The sequence below is a fragment of the Lissotriton helveticus genome, chromosome 3_2 (genome assembly GCF_964261635.1).
Source record: "Lissotriton helveticus chromosome 3_2, aLisHel1.1, whole genome shotgun sequence".
Classification (NCBI taxonomy): Eukaryota; Metazoa; Chordata; class Amphibia; order Caudata; family Salamandridae; genus Lissotriton; species Lissotriton helveticus.
This window is the reverse complement of record NC_136062.1, coordinates 157,021,246-157,043,341: the sequence shown is the minus strand read 5'-3', so window position 1 is coordinate 157,043,341 and position 22,096 is coordinate 157,021,246. Positions and strand designations below refer to the sequence as shown.

At 44.6% G+C, this 22,096-nt stretch overlaps 1 protein-coding gene across 3 annotated transcripts in view; it reads left to right on the top strand.

Moving 5' to 3' along the window:
- Positions 1–22,096, top strand: part of SLC28A2 (solute carrier family 28 member 2) — a 675,497-nt gene that overhangs the window by 407,115 nt on the left and 246,286 nt on the right. For all 3 annotated transcript variants that reach the window (XR_013609837.1, XM_078684949.1, XM_078684951.1), the window contains one exon: positions 6,793–6,873. Coding sequence is in view for 2 of the 3 variants with exons in the window: in XM_078684949.1 (XP_078541075.1) it covers positions 6,793–6,873 (81 nt within the window). In the remaining variant the exon portion in view is untranslated. The remainder of the gene's footprint in view (positions 1–6,792; positions 6,874–22,096) is intronic.

The window sequence follows — 22,096 nt, the reverse complement described above, 5'->3', positions numbered from 1 at the left end:
CCCCTATCTACAAGAGCAGCGTAAATGGGAAGCAGCACCAAATTTAAGACCTTAACTTGGCGAAACAAGGAGAAATGCTTAATTTCTCCTCGTTTTTGCAAGAAATGCTTAATTTCTCCTCGTTTTTGCAAAACACCTTGGATTGTTTATGTTCAGGAAGGCGACCCTTCCTGCACATCAACAATCTTTTAAAAAAATTACATTTTGTAACTTACATGTGTGCTGCATTAAGCAGCACAGATAGAAGTGACAAAATTACATTTCAAGATTGTTTATGTGCAGGAAGTGGAACCTTCCTGTACATAAACAATCTTCCCCTGTTAAGTGTAGCGCCAGCGCAAGCGAAACGCAGGGCTGCACCATATTCTTGTAAATATGGTGTAGCCCTGCGTTTCTGAAGTAGTGGAGTGTGTTGTTAAGCCAAGGAGGCTGGTCTGGAGAAGCACAAACTCAGGATTCAGAACATAACAGTGGTTAGCATGGGCTTTAACGATAAAAAATGTATTTCCACCCAAATAAACCTTTTTAGAAGCATCAGGATACTGAAAGACTGACAAAAAACACAAGTCACTAACTTGTACCTGGCAGTTTGCATGCCACCGTTTGATGAGTTTTTTGTCACTGTGCTAGATTACGATTGTCACTTATGAACTGCACTGTAAAAAAATAATCTCAGACAAAAGCAGTAACCCACTGACCTATGCATATCAAATACTGTTTTTTAAAATGCATGGTACACATTCTTTGCAGTAGGCATATTAACCGTCTGTGCTACATTAGTTTAGTCACAGCTGCCACTGGACAAAACTCTCATGTCTCTCCAGCAGGGAAATTAATCACTGTCGTTATCTTGACACTTTTATTGTTCTTTGAAAACAGCTAATTAAACAAGATACTTTACAGTGCTTTTAAAACTGCAGCCTGCGGACCCCCTGGGAATGTGTCAGGGACCCCTGGGGGTCCGCGGACCACAGTTTGGGAAACCCTGGGTTATTCACTTAAATCAAGCTTCTAGCAACAAATAACTCTACTCTGAGTTATTACGAGGTTCGTGACAGAAGAAATCCCAAAGTACGGCTCCGACCGTGAGGTACGCGGCGTCAGGCCCGGAGTCAAGCAGACCCCCAAAGAACAGTACCATGGAATTGATGAAAACAAAGATAGTTCACGGCGTTGGGGAGGTGTGGCCTCATTGGCGTTGCTCGGCTTTCTACTCCTTACAACCCCAGGGAGGTGCAGCCTCAGTTCCTTACTGCAGCGCAGGGGAGGTGAGATGACGGTTCCTTACTGCGTCGGGGAGATGACATCACGATGGCGTCAAAACCACTGTTCCTTGCGATAGCGATGGATTCGGGGTGTCACCCACGTCAAGGATCGGCCCCGCGATGATGAAGTTGGCTTCGGAGTCGATGCGGCACAGTAGCAGGCATCGGGCGCAAGTCGGAGCAGCACTCGCGGCTATGGGCAGGTTACAGCGTCGCTCGCTGGCGTCGATGTGGCACGGCATCCGGCGTCGGGTCTACTTCGCAAGTCAGAGCTGCACATTACGGCGTTGCTCGCCGGCGTCAGTGTTGCAATTTCCATCTGTAGCAGCTAAAACAGCAGTTCTAGATGCAGGCAGACAGGAGGGGTGAAATCTTTGTGTTCCGGAGACTTCAGAACAGGAGGCAAGCTCAGTTTCAAGTCCTTGGAGATCTTTTCTTCAAGCAGTTGACACAGCAAAAGAGCAAAGTCCTTTTTCTCCTTTCCTTGGCAGCAAGCAGCCACTGCAGGCCAACCCCAAACAGCAAACAGCACAGGGGCAGTACTCCTCCTCAGCTTAACCGGCTGTTCTCCTTGGCACAGGTTTCCTCTTGATTTACCAGAAGTGATCTAAAATTCTGGGTTCTGGGTCCCCCTTTTTAGACACACAAATCCTTTGTCTCTGAAGGCAGAGAGTGTCTGTACCTAGTCCAAACCTGTTCTGTACTCCTGGGTGCAGCTTCCTGGCAGGAAGTGGAGACAGCATTGTTTGAGAGCAGACCTTGCCCAGGTAGCTGAAAGAAAATCTCCTCCCCCTACTCTCTATTCTATGAGGGCTTAGATCAGTGAAAGGAATTCTCCGCCCCCTACTCTCTATTCAATGCAGGTCCTATTCAGCCCAGCCCTGATCCATCAGACTGCTGGAGCCAAATCCCTCTGCACTCCCCTGGCACTCACAAACCAGACATGGAATACACAAACCCAGCAGAGACAACTGGATGGTTATGCAAGAAAATACCTTCTTTCTAAAAGTGGTATTTTAAACACAGAATGTAAAAATCACCCTCGCTAAAAGATGTATTTTAACATTCTGAGTTCAGGTATACTAAACTCCAATTTCTACCTTGTTCCCTGGGTCAGTTAGGATTATAAGGTGTTATAATCAAACTGCCCATTCTGGCCTAGGAAGCAGGTAGCCTTGCAATAGTGAAAAATGAAATTGGTTGTAATTCACTATCAGGACTTGCCACACACATCAGGGCATGTCCTACGTTTTACATACAATGCACCCTGCCCACAGGGGTACCTTGGGCCTAACTTAGGGGTGACTAACATGTAGGAAAGGGAAGGTTTAGGGACTGGCAAGTGTTCACTTGCCAAGTCGACATGACAGTCCCAGACTGCACACAGGCTCTGCAATGGCAGGCCTGAGCCACATTTTACAATCTGCTTCTGTGGGTGGCATAATCAATGCTGCATGCCCACCAGCAGCATTTGATTTACAGACCCTGGGCACACATGGTGAACTGTACTAGGGTCTGACAAGTAAAACAAATGACCAATCATGGAATCACTAATCCATGACATCCTTTTACAATAGGGAGCACTTGCACTTTGGCACTGGTCAGCAGTGGCAAAGTGCCCAAAGCATCTATACCAACAAAAACAGATGAAGCAAAAAAAAAGTGGAAGGGAGACTCACGCCAATGGTGCCAAGTCTAACAGAGGTGATCGGTTGAATCTGAAAGACTGCTTTTAAGTCTGAATTTAATCTGCATTTCAAATTGCCAAGGATACCCCTAAGACTCAGGTGCGCTACATAGGGGGTGGTCGTGATCACAGCCTGTATGAATTTTAATGTTGATTTATCAGCGTACAGGACACAAGCAGGCAATAATGCATCAGTTCAGACGTAAATATCAAAGCCACACATGAGCTCTTGTAGGGCCATCCTGGAGGGTCTACCAAAATCATATTTGCCTCCTCTTAATTGTCCTCTTTCAACTACAGAACTCAAGCAGTCGTCCATATGACCCCTGCCTACAACAAAATGTAAGGTCTAACTCATAAATATTCTAACAAGCATTTACAATGCAACGGTCTCGCCTTTGCAAAAGTTAGAGCTGTTGGCATTGTAAATGACACATTTTTCTCTACGTGTTGTGTTTGAAAACAGATAAATAAATAGCGTAATCTCTCGCAAATGTGAGTAGTGAATAGTTGTAGTAGAGTTAGTAGTAGATAGAGCAAGTAGTATAATGATTTGAGAGTAGAGAGTAGTAGAGAGTGAGTACTAGAGAATGAGTAGTAGAGTAGTAGAGAGGAGTGGTGAGTAGAGTAGTAGAGCAAGTATTATAGAGTTAGTAGAGTTGTAGATAGTTAGTAGTAGAGAGTAGAGAGTGCTTAGTAGAGTGTGAGTAGAGTAGAGAGTAGTAGAAAGTGAGTAGTAGAGTAAGTAGAAGAGAGTGAATAGTAGAGTGAGTAATAGTGAGTAGTAGAGTGGATGGTGGAGATGGAGGGTGGAGGGTGAAGTTGGAGGGTGGACGGAGGAGTTGGAGGGTGGAGTTTGAGTTGGAGGGTGGAGTTTGAGTTGGAGGGGGAAGTTGGAGGGGGGAGTTGGAGGGTGGAGTTTGAGTTGGAGGGTGGAGTTTGAGTTGGAGGGGGGAGTTGGAGGGTGGAGTTTGAGTTGGAGGGTAGAGTTTGAGTTGGAGGGTGGAGTTTGAGTTGGAGGGTGGAGTTTGAGTTGGAGGGAGGAGTTTGAGTTGGAGGGTGAAGTTTGAGTTGGAGGGTGGAGTTTGAGGTGGAGGGTGGACTTGGAATTGGAGGGTGGAGTTGGTCGGTGGAGTTGGAGGGTGAATTATGAGTTGGAGGGTGGACGGTGGAGTTGGAGGGTGGACGGTGGAGTTGGAGGGTGGACGGTGGAGTTGGAGGGTGGAGTTTGATTTGGAGGGTAGAGTTTGAGTTGGAGGGTGGAGTTTGAGTTGGAGGGTGGAGTTGGAGGGTGGAGTTTGAGTTGGAGGGTCAGATAATATGTTACCAGCTTGGCCTTAGGAACTCGAACCATCACTCTCCACTGTAAATCAGCCAGAAACATTGGTTTCAACTAAGACAACAACTCTTTACATGTGCATAAGACATTTGGTGGTAAAGAGAGATGGCTTAGTAGTAGTCTTAGAATACTATTTGGCAGTAGTGGGAGTACATTATAAACTGTGTCTTAATGTGCTCTGCAGCATGTACTAGTATTACCATAAAGAGCTCAGTGTCAGGAGATCATGTAGCTTAGTGCAGGGCCATGATGTAACAAATCGTTATCACATGTGTTTGCCCAGCAGACTGAAGAGAATTAAAGAACAACAATCCCCAAAAGTCCGCGATTTGGAAGCTCAGCCGGACAAGGAGCAATGTGGCAATCCTCGTGTGCAGTATGCTAAGCTTAAAGAATATAATTTTACAAAAATGATATTCGTCGTCGTGTACCGTAAAGGTTAACATTGATTAGTTAAATAATACCCGCACATATATGCTATGTGTTTGTGCACGGTAAACACTACGCCACCAGACCCAGAGTCAATAGCATAGAAGTGGAAACCTTTCGCTCCGGTGCAGGCCGTCTTGAGACCCAGTGTACTCTGTCAGATTCCCCGCACTGAAAACAGTGAAGGGTCTAACTCACCTAGACTCCCGACCCATCACTGCGACCGCAAACGCCTGTCGGACGTCTGCAACTCTGGTACAGGCTGGTTCCCTCAACTGCGGCGTGAAGCAACCAGACTCACGGAAAAGAAGCTGCAAACCGCACAGTGAGAGATTTTGTCACTGTAACGGCCATCTTGGAGTATGTTTTTAATTCGCCATTCAAAGAGAACACGTGTCAACAACATTTCCTATGTTAGCAATATAATATCAATTAGTTTGTATGCACATACCGAAATGTATACAAATCGTTCACTTTCACCTAGAAGAAATTAAAAATTTTAAATGTGCTTCGATTTTGTTTATTTTCTATTAAAATAGACGGTTCACCTGATGCGATTGCTTTTGTATTATAGAATTATTTTTATCTTGAGGCTTTTTAGTTCTTTATTCCAAACCACTATTGTAGCATGGCCGCTAGAATTGCAGGAGATTTTTAGGCGTCATTTTAAGGTTGCCGTTTTGTCTTTCTTTGATTTCCATAGGGGCTGATTCCGTTCGAAAGATGGTCGCCACGCAGCATGGCGTCAATACGTAATAGAAATTCTTTTGAAAAATATTAAGAGCGGGTCAAACTTGATGTCTATATGTCGTTGATGTTTCGTGTAGAAATTCGTAAGAGGTAGAACACAACAAAAGCGATGTTATAACACGTTTACTTTATATCTTTCCACAGCAGTGCACCACGTGTAGTATGATCTACGCCTGCACAGCCACAGGACCACCGGTGTCAAGTGTATTACCTTAACACAAACAAGGGACGGGGCTGCCTAGGAACGACGGAAGCCTTGCGGGAACAACATACAAGCACTCGCCATGACGTTATGTTTACGCTGTAAGACCCGTCCTTTTCAGACTGGGGGGCGTGTTTTTCTTTCTCCCCTCTTCTCCATTGGCTGGAGGAGAGGAGAGAAAGAAACGAAAAAAACACGCCCATCAATCCGAAACGGACGGGGCTTAAAGTGACAGACAACGCTCTTCTCCAATGGCTGGCCGCCGTTTAGGAAGCCAGCCAATGGAGAAGAGCTGGCTTGTTTAAGCCCCATTCTAGAAAACATAAAATCTCGCCAGCGAGACTGCGCAAGCGCAGCCTACGCAGGCCGAGACCTACAAATCATGTCTAACTTCGAAGTCTATACATATTTCCTTCTACAGCTGCTTGGTGCTGTATGTCAGAATATCAGGGAGGGAAATATACAAGGGCTAAAAGGGCCAAAATATCAGAGCATAAATATGGAGAACCCAAATATTGTGAAGGTAGTACATGTAGGCAGGTATCAATTTATTATTTTTAAATCCACATCTAAGTACCTTGAGGATATTTTTATCATCAAGGCATATATAAGTGGATTTAAGTATAGCACATATTGGGGAGTAACATAAGAATTTAGTTTACAGCATGAACATTAGAATGCAGATATTCTTTCCAGCTGGAATATACAACTACTTTCCACTCCCATTTACCACCTGCCTTGGGCAGGTGGTCAATGTGAGAGGGGGATCATTGTGCCTTGTGGACATTGGGCGGAGGGGGAAAGGTAGGCGTCAAGGCGAGCAAGGCTGCAGCAAGATGTGGGGAGCAGTCCTTGCTCCTCTGTGCCGCAGAAAGGGACGAGGATGGGGACCATGCACGTGCCCCCAGGCCCTGCCCAATTCTACTGAGACCAGACGGATTTTCCATCCAATAAAACTGACCCTGGTTTTTCTGTCCCCAGGTGCATTACGATCACATGGAGCACTATCTTTCATGAAAATGCCTCTCCATCTGACTTGTACTCGGGGCTTAAGTGTGGGTTTCTTTCTTTAACTTAAACTCAAGCATGTTGATGATTGTATCTCCTTTTTCCCAAACAGATCGCCTGGCTAATGCAGGTCACGATGGGCACCACAGCAACAGAGACCTTGAGCGTTGCAGGGAACATATTTGTGGGACAGGTAATTTGATTTCTAAAGAAGATTTTCTGTCATCACACCTGGCGAGGCAACTCAGAATTGCACTTCACAAACAAGATAAACAAGATGCGTCTGTGTTCTTGATGTTCCACTTGCAATCCTGATGAATATTTATTATTACGGTCTTCCAGGCCATGTCGTTGTCAAGACCCCAGAGTTATCCCGCGTATGATCTGCTGTGGCCTTTTGCATGACATAATGGCCCTGATTCCAAGTCAAGGTGTTCTATGTGCAGACGAAACGAGTGCAGCTGCTATCTCTGCACATATATCTTCCTTTTACAAATAAATCCCCCAAAAACGATGAATAATTGATGCGAGGAGGTAGAAAATGCAGTGGCCAAAGCTATCATTTTCACATGGTGGGGCACATGAACCTGCTCCTCTCCCAAAGCGTCTCGCACTGCACCGGCTACCATGGGGCAATCACGGCACTGCTCTCATGCTGGTAATGCCATTTACCAGCATGAGAGCAGCACCGTGACTGTCCGAGAGGGGTGACTTGAAGCTCACTCAAGCACAGGGAGCCTTTGGCTTTTCTGCAACCCAGCTGTGCAAATAGCTGGGCTGGAGAAACATAAGTGCGCATGTCTCACAGGTAAGGTTTGTGGCCGGCTGTTCCCCACATAACCATATGCGCCTCCTGGCCAATCTGATTTTGCATGTTCGTAATGACCCTAACGAAAAACTCATACTCCAATTAGATACAAAAAAAATCTTTGATTATGTGAAATTGGGGAATGTATTTCACATGATGGGCAGGTTGGGGATCGGTCTTTCCTTTTTGCAGAAGGTCCAATGGTTGTACACTAACCCTGTGGAGGACATGTTTCACAGATGTTTCCGATACTTCGGGGTATAAGATAAGACTGCTCCCTGTCCCCCTTGTTGTTTCTGGTAGCGCTGGAACCCCTGGCAGCTGCTATTCTTTGCTTCCTCCTTTTTCGAAGCATAGATATCCTGATGGGGGAATATAAAATCCTCTTACATGCTGACAATATCTTGTTGACCTTGAGTGACTGTAAATCCTCTATCCCCAATCTCATCTCTATGATTGATTCCTTTTCCGTTTTCTCTAGCTACAAAATCAACTGTACAAAAAGTGAGGCCCTTCCCTTCCTTAACCAACCACGATCGTGACCCTACGGTCGATTCAATTGGCTTTATATGGAAGCCCTCGAGGCAAAAGTATTTAGAATTTCGTCTAAGGACCTCGATGGCATGGTTCTTGACAACCTTCAGCGTCTGATATCTAAATTTGACCAGGACTTTACATGCTGGTCTGCCTTGCAAAGTTCCTTTTGGGGAAGAATTCAGATGATTAAAAAGGTCTCAGCACCACGATTTAACTATGTCTTTAGCATGTTGCCCCGTCCTATCCCTGCACACATACCTCGACACATCAATAAACGCACTAAGCAGTTTATTGGGCAGGAAGCCTGCATGATTACATGTGGATACTAGGGTAGAGGGTGTCCGGCACCCTGACATGCATATGTACTATCTAGCTCATCACTTTTCCCAATTGGTTAGTTTGCCTGTTGATACCCAACTTCAATGGGCGCTTTTAGACCAGCACGAACTGACTCGAGCCCTAGCAGGCCTCGGTCTTCTTTATGACACTAAACTCTCCCGATCTCCCCATTGCCCCTTCACCCCCACACTAGGGTGATGTGAGAATTCTTTAAGGAAGCCCACAGACGACTGCGGATTAACAGTCTGATCCACAGGTAACAGCCGCACTGGGTGAATTAGGGCGTACACATAGGCTTCTAGCCGGTCAATTGTTTGGCATGAGTATCTAAGGAACTCATGACATTTGGAGATTCCTAAGTGGAGACACTTTCGGAACTTTTGTGCAGCTCCTAACGGGACTTCTCCTTAACTTGGTCCCAACAATGAAGATAATGGCAGTTAAGGAATGTCTATGAGGTAGACTGGGGTAGGAACTGAAACAACTCCTGGCCTTACTAATTTTGAAATATCTTAGAACATGGGGCCTTTCCAGAAGGACAGTTTCGAATCTCTATCACATCCTTATTAACAGTATGTACTTCAATTCTACCCTACAGTGTACCGGCATGAACGACTGGGACTCTTCTTCTCAGAAGAGAACTGGTAGGAAATGATGGAATACAATGATCGATCTTACTTCACCGTTTTGTATGACTGGTAATAGTCCCCTTACAAGTTCAAGAGAGCGGCTGGTGCTGCCAGACCGCTGCCTGTGACCTTCTCCACATACTGTAGTCCTGCCCAGCTCTGACATCTTACTGGCATTCAGTATGGAGAACGTTTCACAACACTAGTTCTATCCCCTTCACAGACTCTGCCAAATTAGCCATACACATACTACGCGATTTCACGGATATAGATGATACCACCTCCCATTGGCGTTGGTGAATATTGATGATAGCACAGTTGTGCATTTTAAGGCATTGGCGACTCTTCAATGTACCTACTCACCAGGAATGGGCCATTGAACTATATTGTTTGGCCTCCTACGAAAGACGCATATACAAACTTCAAGACCAACTGCCCCAATATGAGGCCACCTGGAGTCCCTTCCTACTTCCTCAAACCCTCTAACATACTGCCATGTCAGGGTGCCCTCTACACTCTAGTTCTGTCACACTTGACCCCTTTGCCGCTCCTTGTCCTTTGCTCATGACTGGCGCAGGCTAACATTTATAAATACCATAATTATCCAAATCCAAATTCAAAAGCTTTATTCGACAGCATGTCATAAAAGCATTAAACACCCTATCTTTACAATAATAAATACTAAACTTAAAATCATTCAAATATTAAAACTCGCATTAAACTAATTTATGCTGTCACTTCATGATTAAGAATAAAAAACATTAGTACTAAAAAGAACAACTTTACATCCATTGTTCATGATTAATTAATATGGGGCACAAAAAATCACATCACGTTGCCTACATCTCCGCCAACTAAAGTGCGAGTGCGTATGATCCACGCCCATCCTAAGAATTTTGCTACTGCAATTGCTAAATGAGGAGTACAGTCTGTTTCCAATATTCTAAGCGCCTCGAGGCACCTGCGTGTCCCTAGATTCTGGCACGCTGGTTTTAACCATCTTTTTCTTGGGCGGACATAAAGAGGGCAAGCAAACAAAAAGTGCGAAACATCCTCAACTATGTATTTGCCATGGTTGCATTTATTGTCCTTATTCGGCAACCACTTTTGTGAAAAAGCATTAAGGGGCAAAGTTCCAATTCTAAGTTGGAAGTACAGTTTTCTGTCCATAGGTCTTGTGATGAGGTCCCAGTATGTTTCGCGTAATGGAGCAGATTTAAGATCCAAAAAACGGCAAGTTAACTTGGTGATTGGTTTGGAACAAAAAACAGAATGCCAAATCATATCCCAATACAGTTTTTTTTAAAGTCTCCTTAGATGGAAAAGCAGTTGTATCAGTGTTGGCCCAGAGGTGATCAAGGTGGAGTTTTGCCAACATGCTCCGGATTTCTTTGATCCATACGATTGTATGAAATCGGTCCGACTTGATGATGTCCATAAGTGCAGCAGCATAGTGGCCTAGCTCCGGTGTTGACATAATCCATCTCCAAAATAGTAATGGGCGCAGCCGAGCCAGGTCCTCAATCTTCTTCCTTCCCAATTCGGGCACCTACCAGGCGCCGTAGAAACTTGTTCTCGGCTAAAGTCAGTTCCCTCAGATTGGCAAAACCCCACAATTCTGAGCCATATAGACAAGCACTCAACACCTTCATACTATAAATCTCTAGAACTGGAGATACAGGTTTAGTTAATGAAGTTTTATATTTGAGTGCTACAGCACCTGCTCATTGATGAAACTTTAAGACTGCGGTGTCAATATGGGTCTTCCATTTCATGTTGCCCTGCAGGGAAATGCCTAAGTATGTGAAAGCGTGGACCTGTTCTAAAGCAGTCCCATTATAGGTGATTTTGCCCTTAAAAACTTTAGCTGAGTTCATGCCCATAAACTTAATCTTGGAAGTGTTTAACTCTAAGCCCCGAATCTGGCAGAAATCCCCAAATGCATTTATCGCCTTCTGGAGGCCACTAGGGGCTCGCGAAACCAACAAAGTATCGTCAGCAAACATAAGTACTGGCACACGAACCCCGTCTAGTATTGGGGCATCAGTAGGGGTTTTCCTTAGGTAGTCCACTATGCCATTAATATATATTGAAAACAAGGTGGGGGCCAGGACGCATCCCTGTCTAACCCCACGCTCTACGGGGAATGGATCAGTTACTTCGCCCTGGGCCCCCCATCTAATCCTGGCATAGTTATTTTCATGCATACGAACTAGCAATGTGAGTAATTTGGGGCTGATTCCAGCTTCTACAAGTACACTCCATAATTTTTGCCGTGGAACTAAGTCAAATGCTGACTTAAGGTCAACAAATACAGCATACAACGGGCCATCACTCAAGGTGACGTTTTTCCAGTATAAAGCTAGGAAATAAAAGACCTGATCGATGGAACTTGTTAGTGGGCAGAAACCAGCCTGAAAAGGAGACAAGATATCTTTCTCGGTAATCCATGCTTGTAATTTGTTTTGCACTAGACGAGCCATCAGCTTTTGAGCAGAATCAATAAGACGGATGGGTCTGTAGTTGCTGGGTAGTGCCTTATCACCTTTTTTAAAGACTGAAATAATTTCCGCTCCCTTCCAAGAATTTGGTATTGGAGCACCCTGGGCGAGCGAATTGGCTAGCCAAACAAAATATTGGCACCATGTATCCCGGTCGCTTAGAAATACATCGGCCGGAATTCCGTCCATACCTGGCGCTCTCCCCCTGGTCACCCCGTCTAATGCTATATTCACATCACCCAGGGTAAACAATTCCCCTTTTGAGAAGACCATGGGGGTGGTGCATAATGGCAAAGATCTAATTTACATGCATATTGCGGCTTAAAAAAGTCTACCCATAAATTCTTTGCGACGTTATTTTGGGGGCGCTCTGCTATCCCCCCTCTGTCCCATTTAATGATTGCCCAAAATTCTTTTTGGTTCTTGGCAGCACATGCAAGTTTTAAGTCAAGCCAATGATTTTCGTCCCATTCCCTTTTCGCTTTAATTTGGGCCTTTCTATATGCATCCCTTGCCTTCCTCACCCCTTCAATGTTTCTATTCCTGAGTTCACAAGTAAGTTTCAGTCGTGCACTTCTGCAAGATTGGTCATACCACCCCTGTCTGGGAGGGGATTTTACCACCTTCCTTTGGCCTGCTGGTTTTAAAAAGAACCCTTGCAGTTTGGCAAAGAACTCGGCATGAGCTTCTTCCATAAATTTAATGAAATTAGGTTTGGAACAATGTTGTTTTATCGTAGCTACCTCAGTGACTACTTCTTTCTTTAGGTCCTCTAATATCTCTGGCCTTTCGACCAATCTGCTCCACCTTACGTGCCGCTGATCATTAGTAGAAACTATATCCAGGGTCACTGCGCCCTTCCCCAGGCTTGGAGCTCGCGGTCCTTTGTTAAGTAGTAAATCCATACATAGTGGATTATGATCACTTTCCAATCTAGGTTTAATGCTCATGTCTAGGAGCCTATGCCAATCCCTCACATCCACCAGAATATAATCTATGCGGCTCTTAGCCCTTCCATTATCAAATGTACAGCACCCCTGTCGGTCCGACGGGGTACGCCCATTTGCTGCTCTAAGTCCCCTTGACAAACACATGCTCTTAACTTGGATTGCTACATCCGTCCATCTCCTAACCAACGGTAGTTCCAGTTGTGGGACTCCCCACTTACTATCCTCTTCTAAGGACAACGCATAATCCTCCTGTCCCAGAGGTTCGAAGGTAGTGTTCATGTCACCTCCCACCATAATAGATAGATGTGGTGGGAGATGCTCAAGATCATTGTCAAGTAATGTTATCACCTCCGTGGTGTTCCCCCCTGCAACTCCCCTGGCATAAATATTAAAAGGGCAGTACCTTGGCCATTTGCCCAGGTGATCGTAATTGACATTATATCACTGGATTTAAGAGATCTTTCCTGAATTTTGCAATGCAGTGATTGTCGTACCCAAATTATCAATCCTCCTGATGGCCGCCCTTTGGGGTTTTTTTTTGCCGGGACATAAAAGTTTAGGAATCCAAGCCGGTGAACTAGGTTCAATGCCCAAGATTCCTGGAACAAAATTATATCGTAGTGTTTGATAAACTCACACCACTCTAGGGAGGCCTGTTTATTTGCAATTCCAGCGAGGTTCCATGAAAGGAGGGTTAAACTTCCATTATCTACGTCTGGATTAGCTAGATCCTGAATTGACATTAATTCACAGCTAGAAGGCTCCAACCCTGTATTTAATGATAAACTATATGTCCTACTACCACTAGATTTGCTAGGGTAGGACTTAGATATCCCACCCGGATCCCCAGCCACTATGTTCGCAATCCTATTTGCCGAAGCATCCTGTTCAATCCCTCGCTCATTTGCATAGTGTTCTACCCTGCTGCCGAACAAGGCTACATTATCTGGCCTTCTCTCGTCGCTACTTGAACTTTTGCTACTAGTAGTTATTTTTGGGGTTTCGACAACTTCAGCCCCATGAAGTCAGTCGCATTCATTTAGATTTGATAGCGCCAAGAACCTATTTTCAAGAGTCACGCCCCAGCTACTATTCGAACAGCTCCTATTCCCCTTGTTGGCCACCGTATTCCATTTAGTTCTTAGTATGGTTGGATTCAAGATGTTACCTCGTCTAGTGTAGAAGAAGTCCAAGGTTAATGGAATGATCTCAGCTGTTCTACGTTGGGGGGTATATATTAGCCAAGATGTTCGGAAGAACGTCCGGGCCTGAAAGGTGCAACACCACACAATCTCCCCTAAATTTTTTGTGGCTGCTCCCTATCCATTCAACTCTCCTTGCCTTAACTATCTCATCTGCCAACTGTTGCATGCCCCCCGGTGAGAATGCCATATTTTGAGTCAGCCAATGCAATGCCTTACTCATCAGGGAAGGTGTGGATTCTATTTGCTCCGGCTTCAAATGAGGAACGTTAGCCAAGACCAAGACCAGGGGGGAGGCCTCAACAATTAGCTCTACAGGGCCTTTCTCTGGGCAAGATGCAATGTATTTATCCCTTGGTCTCAGGGAATCCTCTTCAGTTAAATTGTGTCGCCCTTCCCCCTGGTGATTTATCATAGTTGGGATGGAAGTTACATTCTCACTGCCCCCTGGTAGGTGAACTATTGGGGCCATTTTGGGCTCTATTCTGGATACTACTTGGTTTGGAATGTCTCCCACCTCTTCTAGAGTCTTCTTTAATAGCCCCCCTAATCTATGCACCTCCTCTGTTAGTTGTTCAATTTTCGCCAACAATGGTTTTGTAATGACCTTTATCTTGGTATCCAACATGTTTGCTAATCTCTTCAGGTAATCTTCGTCCAAAAGTGATTTCCCCCCGTTTGACCCCTGCCCATCTACGATATCGCTCTTAGTGGGTGGGCTGTTTGGTTTCTTTTTACTTGAACGCAGCCCACCACGCTTGGGTTGACCCTTATCCCCCTTGTCCCCCTCTCTGGATGCTCTTGGTGCAGGTACAGGTACTGGGGGCTCATCCTCAATTACTACTAGCTCTTCTTCGGGTATAATCTCCGTGTCAGACTCAGCTATTGCCACTATAAGTTGTGTTAGTGTATTGTTATCGGGCTGGTCCTGTAACGGGGGATCATTACTGATATCTGGCTCAAATGTATTTACATGCATGTCTTGCATGGTAGGGGGGGGGATAAACTCAGGCCCAAAGAGGACCTTCTGTCGTTATTAATTTTAGCAACCACCTGGACCAGATAATTGTCCATGGTATTTGATACTACGGGGGTCTTTGTCTTCGACATAGTGCCTAAACACAGAGAATAGCCCTCACCCTAATGTTCACAATAGGTAGCAAGAGAGTAGAAATTTGTATCAAAAAACTTGTTACGATTTTAACTCCCACACTCTACTTAAAATACAGCAGCAAAGTATTTAAAAAGGGCGACTCACAGTGATATATCATGCAGAGTTCTGTGCCCAGTCCAGTCACATCCAGTCTTAGACAGTCCGCCCTTTGTCCGGGCTTCGTCTGGGCGTCCCGCTCGCGTCCCGCGTTGCGGGAGAACCCGGGCTTTCAAGCGCCTCCTGGCGCAGGGTAATGACGCGCACAGCGTGCGTCGAAGCAGGGCCCCCTGGGTATCCGAGTCCGCTCAGTGGCCGCTGGTAGTCCAAAGTGCGGCGGCGGCGGCAACTCGGCGTGTAGCCCCGATGTCCGACAAAAGATTCAATAGGGCCTTCAGCACCAGCAAGTATTTTGTGTCAGCACAATATGGTCGGGAGAACCCGGGCTTTCAAGCGCCTCCTGTCGCAGGGTAATGACGCGCACAGCGTGCGTCGAAGCAGGGCCCCCTGGGTATCCGAGTCCGCTCAGCGGCCGCTGGTAGTCCAAAGTGCGGCGGCGGCGGCAACTCGGCGTGTAGCCCCGATGTCCGACAAAAGATTCAACAGGGCCTTCAGCACCAGCAGGTATTTTGTGTACCATAATTATTAAGCTGCTGGGCCGGTCAATTTTCTGGTCCCGATTTGATTTGACCTTGTGGATGTTTGTTTTTTTTTCTTGAGGGGAGGGGGTGCCTCATATCCTTCAGTCATTAACATGTCCTAAACATTTTGTGTTTTGTAAGATCTGTATCGACTGTGCTTGCGCTTTTTTCTTTTCTCACTGACTTGAAAGTCTGTTTTCTTTATATTTTGGATTTAGACTGTTTACGTGTTCCCATTTCAGCACCTGGTTTAAACTGTTACACGATACTGACTGTGTGTTTACTTTGAAATGGCAATAAAGAAATGAACTTCTGGGTGCAGAAAGATGATTACATAGAGCTCAGCCCTGATGTACTAACACTGTGTGCTGTTGTCTAATGAGGCACAGCCACGCAATAGAGTGCAGCACACAGCAATGCATTGGTATTTACTTTCTAGTGCAAGGTATTTTGCACTGGAAATATTCTCTTCTTACCTGCTTGCAAAGCACTTTGCTCTACTAGGCATCAGTTTATATAAAGGGGTGTTACAATGCGAACACCTAGGGTCATATTTACTAAGGATTTGCACCAGGGCAAATTGACACGGAATAACTTAAAGTATAAAAGCAAGAATATTTACTTTCCCGTGGAAAATATATTTTTCTTTGGAAAGGTGCCCTTTTTTCAGCTCAAAAAGTGTTTTAGGCTCCTTTGTGTTGCTTTGCATCAAAGGGGTGTTCCTGTGGCGTTTGACACAAAATCTGATCTCCTAAAACAGTTAGGGGCTTCACATTAAAAACTAACATCTTCCTGATGGAGGTCTTAAAAAAAGAAATGTTTTCATTTTTCAAAAAAAAACTACACATCACAGAAGTTCACAGCACACATCCAGAGCGTGGGATTCCTCTTTGTTTGTCTAGACATAGACATTTATACTAAAACACTATGGTTCTTGTAGAAACACCATGCTAGACAGTGCACACTCACCTCTGAAAGAAGATAAGTCACTGTAGGAAGCCAGAGCTAAATGTATGAAAAAGTAATGATAAAATAAGTGGAGGTGCACAAAGTATGTGTAAGGTACTGTCCTCTTCCACATCTGTTGCGGCTCACTTCTACCACTTGTACTGTCCACTGGCTTCATGTACGCTTACCACTGTAATATGGAAATCTGCAGGTTGCAAGTTGGAAGCAACGAAAGGTACACATATTGCCCTCATTAGAATATGTGATGTTACATCGCAGTCTTCACACCGTGATACCTTTACAGTGCAGGCATTACAATGCAAGCCGTTACAGTGACTTGTGTTGGAATAGTAAATCATACTATACCTTACCTTAGAGTGCCATCCAGTGCAAGTCATTGTAATGACTTGCGTTGTAATGCCCGTGTTGTAAAGGTATTGCGGTGTGAAGACCGCGATGTCACCGATGTTTCCCCCCGTTGTATAGCATTTTAGGACCCTAGTGTAATTTTCCCGATTCATGCCCTTATATAGGTATAGAGAACCTTGTCCTTATATAGGCATAGTAATCATAACCATATTTAGACATTGCCCATGCAGTCCAAATACGGCATGGCTACTTCCACTAGATTCGAAAATCCACAACGATTTCTTGGAAAACTCGGCTTCAGCAGTTAGGGACTTCCCCTTGCTTGAATATTGATTTGTCCAAGAACTCATGGAGTTTTCAAAGAACTGAGACTCTTTGATGACGTTATTAGGTCCACCTCTACGTCAAACTCGGCACCTTCAAGGTATAAATATGCCCACACTCGCCCAAGCAAACACACGGTGGTTTGGAGCAGTTCGACTATCTACTTGCCCGACGCATCTCGCTACAGCAAGTGCCGAAGGAAGCCGAACTTCCAGCAGACACACTGAGAGAGAAGCTGTCTTTTCTCTTGCCGAGAAATCCAGCTCCAGTGTTTCCAAGCTACCCTTGCAGGGTGTTGGGAATTTGAGTCCCAAGACAGAGAGATACCAGACTTCGTTCATTCTAGTCAAGTCAAAAGCACTTTATTCGATTAATAAAAATCATAAAAGTATACTAAACAGTAATAAATAATGCCAAATTTACATCAATTTACAATAAAAGGTTAAAAATGGTTTCCACATTAAAATCAATTCATCACTTCATTGTTACTTAATACACCAGATACTATGGCCTATGGCACTATTGTATCCGCCAGTCTAGCTTTCCTGCAGCGAATAGATATCACAAGGAAATTTGCAACACCAAACATAATCACGGGGAGTTCCATTAATTGTAGATAAAGTAGAGCAGGCTTAGTTTGAGAGAATCCCTTATCTTTTATAAGTGGAAGAATAACATTTTTCCTTCCTCCGCTGTAAAAGGGACAAAAGAATGTAAAGTGCATTGTGTCTTAGAGTGAGTGGCCGTCACACTTGCAGGGGGTAGCGTCCTCAGGCTTGCACCACCCTTTAGGTTCAGATAAAAGCACATGGATTTGGTTAAATTGGAATTTCGTTATCAGCCATCGATGGAAAGGGACCGTTATGATAGTAAGGTATGGTTGAATGGATAAGGACGAGATTAACAGATAATGTGCCCTAACCGTAGATTTACTTAGTTGCACAGATTCCCGCTCCTGCTCTCTAATCTTAATGAAGTTAACTTTAACCCATTTTAAATCAGCTTTTAACAGACCCTCTGGGTTTGTGAAGATCTCCGGGCGCCCCAATTCCCTGTGGTTGTTTTAATAAAAGACAGCCACTGGATTTCCTTTACTTTCTCCAGTTTCATGCAGTCCCTTATGATCTTGTGATTCAGTTAGTTTTGGATTCAACCATGTTTTTATCCATAGTAAAATGGGGGCCATACTTGTTTTGTCTGAGATGTAGCCCATCCCTAGCTCTTGATGAACCGCAAAGGTAGCTGTAGATTGGGGGAGAGCTAAGAGGGCATGGAGGAATTTATTTTCCTCCTTCTGGATAGGCTCAGGGTGTTTATACCCCCATATGGCAGCCCCATATCTTGCAATTAAGATGGACTTAGCTTTATATATGGATAAAATTGCTTCACACGGTTTCCCCCCTAACCGCTTAGCAAAACCTAATATTGCAGCAGACGATCTTCTCAACGCATTTGCTTTAGCAGTAAGTTGGGGAACCCAAGTACCTCTGTCATCGAACAGAACTCCCAGGTACGTAAATACTTTCACTCTGGAAATCGCACAATCATTACAATAAAAGGTTTTGGTGCTGTACTTACTCGAACCCAGTGACATAACATGTGATTTCCCATTATTAATCACTAGGTCCAGTGATTTCATAAATTCACCAAAGGAGTTTAGTAATCTTTGTAACCCAAGAGGTGTCCATGCCAATAAAACGGCATCATCCGCATATAGGAGTACTGGAATGGGCGTACCTCCCATACGCGGAATGTCAGGGGTTGCCTTTATCAATGTGTCTTCCAGGGAATTAATATATAAAGTAAATAGCATAGGGGCCAATATGCACCCTTGGCGCACCCCTCTACCTGACTTGAACCCAGCCGTGCATTTTCCCTCTTGTGTCATTCTTATTGACGCATACAGTTCCCTGTGTAGCTCGGCCAAAAAATACACCAGTGGACGGTCAAACCCTAGGTCCAGGAGTATGGTCGACGACCTTGACCTATTGACTAAGTCAAAGGCCGTGGACAGATCCATGAAACCCAGGTAGATTGAGCCCTTGGCTGCCACCGTGTATTTGTTTATGATTAAATGTAAATTGAGGCACTGATCCTCCGTGCCTCTTCCAGCTCTAAAACCATACTGGGCATTTGATAAAATGTCTTTCTTTACAACCCAGTCTGTTATTTTGGCTAAGATAACTTTCCCTAAAATTTTAATTGAAGAATCTAATAGGGATATGGGCCTATAGCACCTAAGGTCCCCCCTTTGGCCCTTTTTAAACACAGGAATGATGGTTGAGCAGGACCATGTTGCTGGGAACCCAGATACTGCTGATATGTTAAAAACATTTGTTAATATTTTAGCCCAATATTTAGAATTAGCCTTGTACAAATCGGAGGGCACACCATCCGGGCTGGGGGCCTTATGTCCAGCTGTACCCTCTATCGCCTTCTCTACCTCTTCAATAGAGAATGACAATGGCAGCCAGGTCGGGTCAGTGGGAGGGGCCAGAAAGGTTTCGAGCTCTAAGTTACTACCATAGATTGTTTCAAAATGGCTTAGCCAGTCGTTTTCTGAGATATTGACTTCTAACGTGCTATTCTCTGTGCCAGTAAACAGCGGGTTATTAACTATGGCACAACATTTGGAGCTATCCTTCATTGTTGCTTTATCCATCAGCGCTGCCCAAGCGTCCTTTTTAATTTCATTTTTGCGAGCCTGCAATATGGATTTGTAAGCTTTCCTTAGCTGCGTGACCTCCAATTTGTCCCTGGGTATCTTTTTGAGGGCCTGCATGAGCAAGTTATGAGCTCTAGAACAGCAAGTTATGAGCTCTAGAACACTTTCGGTCAAACCAGCCCTTTACAGGAATTGATTTGGTCCGGCTATTAACTGTGGGCTCTTTAGCCACTTGGAGACAAATTGCTTCATAAGAAGCAATTACGTCCCCCCCCTGGCCTTAGGGATCAGTGCATATATTAAGTTCGACACCAACTTTTGAGCTAATAATATTAAAAAATTCTTCAGGGATGACTTTATTCCACTTTAACCTCCTCCCTTGATCTTTAGCTTTAACCTCAATTACAGCTTTCGTGGTGGTCATTTTATTGATAAAGGAAATACCATTATCCAGCTCCAGCACCACTGGGTTGTGGTCGCTGAACATAGAGGGTACGGCATTATAGAAGGTTACATAACTTAAGAGGCCTGGGGATATGAATATATAGTCCATTATAGATTCACTCTCCCTAGCTCTGTACGTCACCACCCGGTCATCCCTATCATAAAACCCAGGTTCATACAGGGCAATATTTGAAAGGAGATCCTCCAGAGCTTCCCCCTTCGAGTTATGTTCAAAATGTTTGGGGGAAGAGTTGACGGGTCCTTCACTATCTTCGTACTGACAATTTAAGTAACACTAATGGACATTAAAATCACCCATATAATAAACAAAAGTGGTTTGACTTTCCTTATATGATTCCAAAAAATTTGACAATAAAAGGAGGTGCTCATTTGGACACTCACCTGCCATGGAATTATAAAAATTAATAAGTAATAGAGTAGTGTTGTTCGTCAGAGTAACTTCCACTATCTGGTAATTAGGGGAGGTAGAATCTAACATTTTAGCTGAACCTGCTATATTTACCGAAAGCAAAAAAAGCAAAAGCACAAGCCCCCTCTATCGCTCCCTGCCGCCGAGCGACAGGCATGCACAAAGTATGATGTATAGTCTGTGACCCAAAACTTACACTCTCTATCCCAGGTCTCTTGAAAGGCAACAATATCATACTGTTTCACAAAGTTTAACCAAACATCATCATCCCTTTTTAAACGTAGCCCTGCAATGTTCCAGCTTAACACTTTTACCGTCTCCCTCCGCCCCTCAAAGTAACTCACTTTGTTTTGGGATATATTTAGAGGCAAGCTAGCCGAACCAACCAGTCAATCTATCTCTTCCACCTGGGACAAAGGGGAGAATCGTTTTTTTAAGACCAGCCCCTCCCTGGACTCCTTTCTGGGTGCAGTATGGGGCTTAGGTAATAACCCCCTTTTATGGGTTATCCAGCTAGGTTGAAGATCTCTAATCGATTGCACTGGGATATTTTGGGTAGGCCACTTTAAATCACTCCTGCTCCCAAACTGTTGTGCTTTTTGCGGCATGTTACTAGTGTTGGGACGAGGGTAAAAAAAAACAGCGGAAGTGCTCCTATACCTCCATCCTCCTTGTTTATATTTGAGGCGTCCCAGAGAAGGCGAGATGCCTTAGCAGGGTTGTTAACATTTACGATGAGGCAATCCCCCTTCAAGAATTTTTTAGTGTGACCCAGCCACCCCACCCGTCTGCCCATTATAATACTAGAGGAGATCCTATTATCTCCCGTGCAGTTGTCATTACACCACTTCTTAATATTTGTTAACAGGGATTCTGAGGTTTCTACCTCTCCCTCTTCCAATGGGGGAACATTAACTAGTATAGCGGCAAGGGGGGAGGCTTCGGGGAGGAGATTAATAGTAGGTTGGTGTGCCGGGTTTTTTACCTTCGTGGCCTCCTTCCCGCTCTTCATGGCCCTCGTTTGGGAAGTGGGGCTCTTGGGGCAAGAGCCCGACAACGGTCCTTTGCTGCAATTGCCTTCCCCAGGGAATACTGAGTTGCTAGGGAATGTGGCTGGGCTTTGGCTCTTAATAGAAAATGGCAATACACTCTTGACCCCCCTCCCATGATCTGGGTCATTTTGGGCCCCAGATAATGGCAGGAGAGAGCATTCGGTCAGATTATGGGAATGGTCTTTTGCTAACAGAAAAGTGTTCAGTCGCTCGCATTTTTTTAAAATCCCTGCTACACATTCATTCAAGGTGTCAATGATATCTTTACCAATCAGTGTCAATGCGGATTGTAGTTTCTCCGAGAAAATGTTCTCCATCATGTCCTTAATGGTTCCTTCAAGGTGGGCCAGTGTTATTGGATCTGTTTCCACCCGAGTATTGCTCGGACGCTTCGTCTTATTGTATTGTCTCTTATCATGTTTCTTTA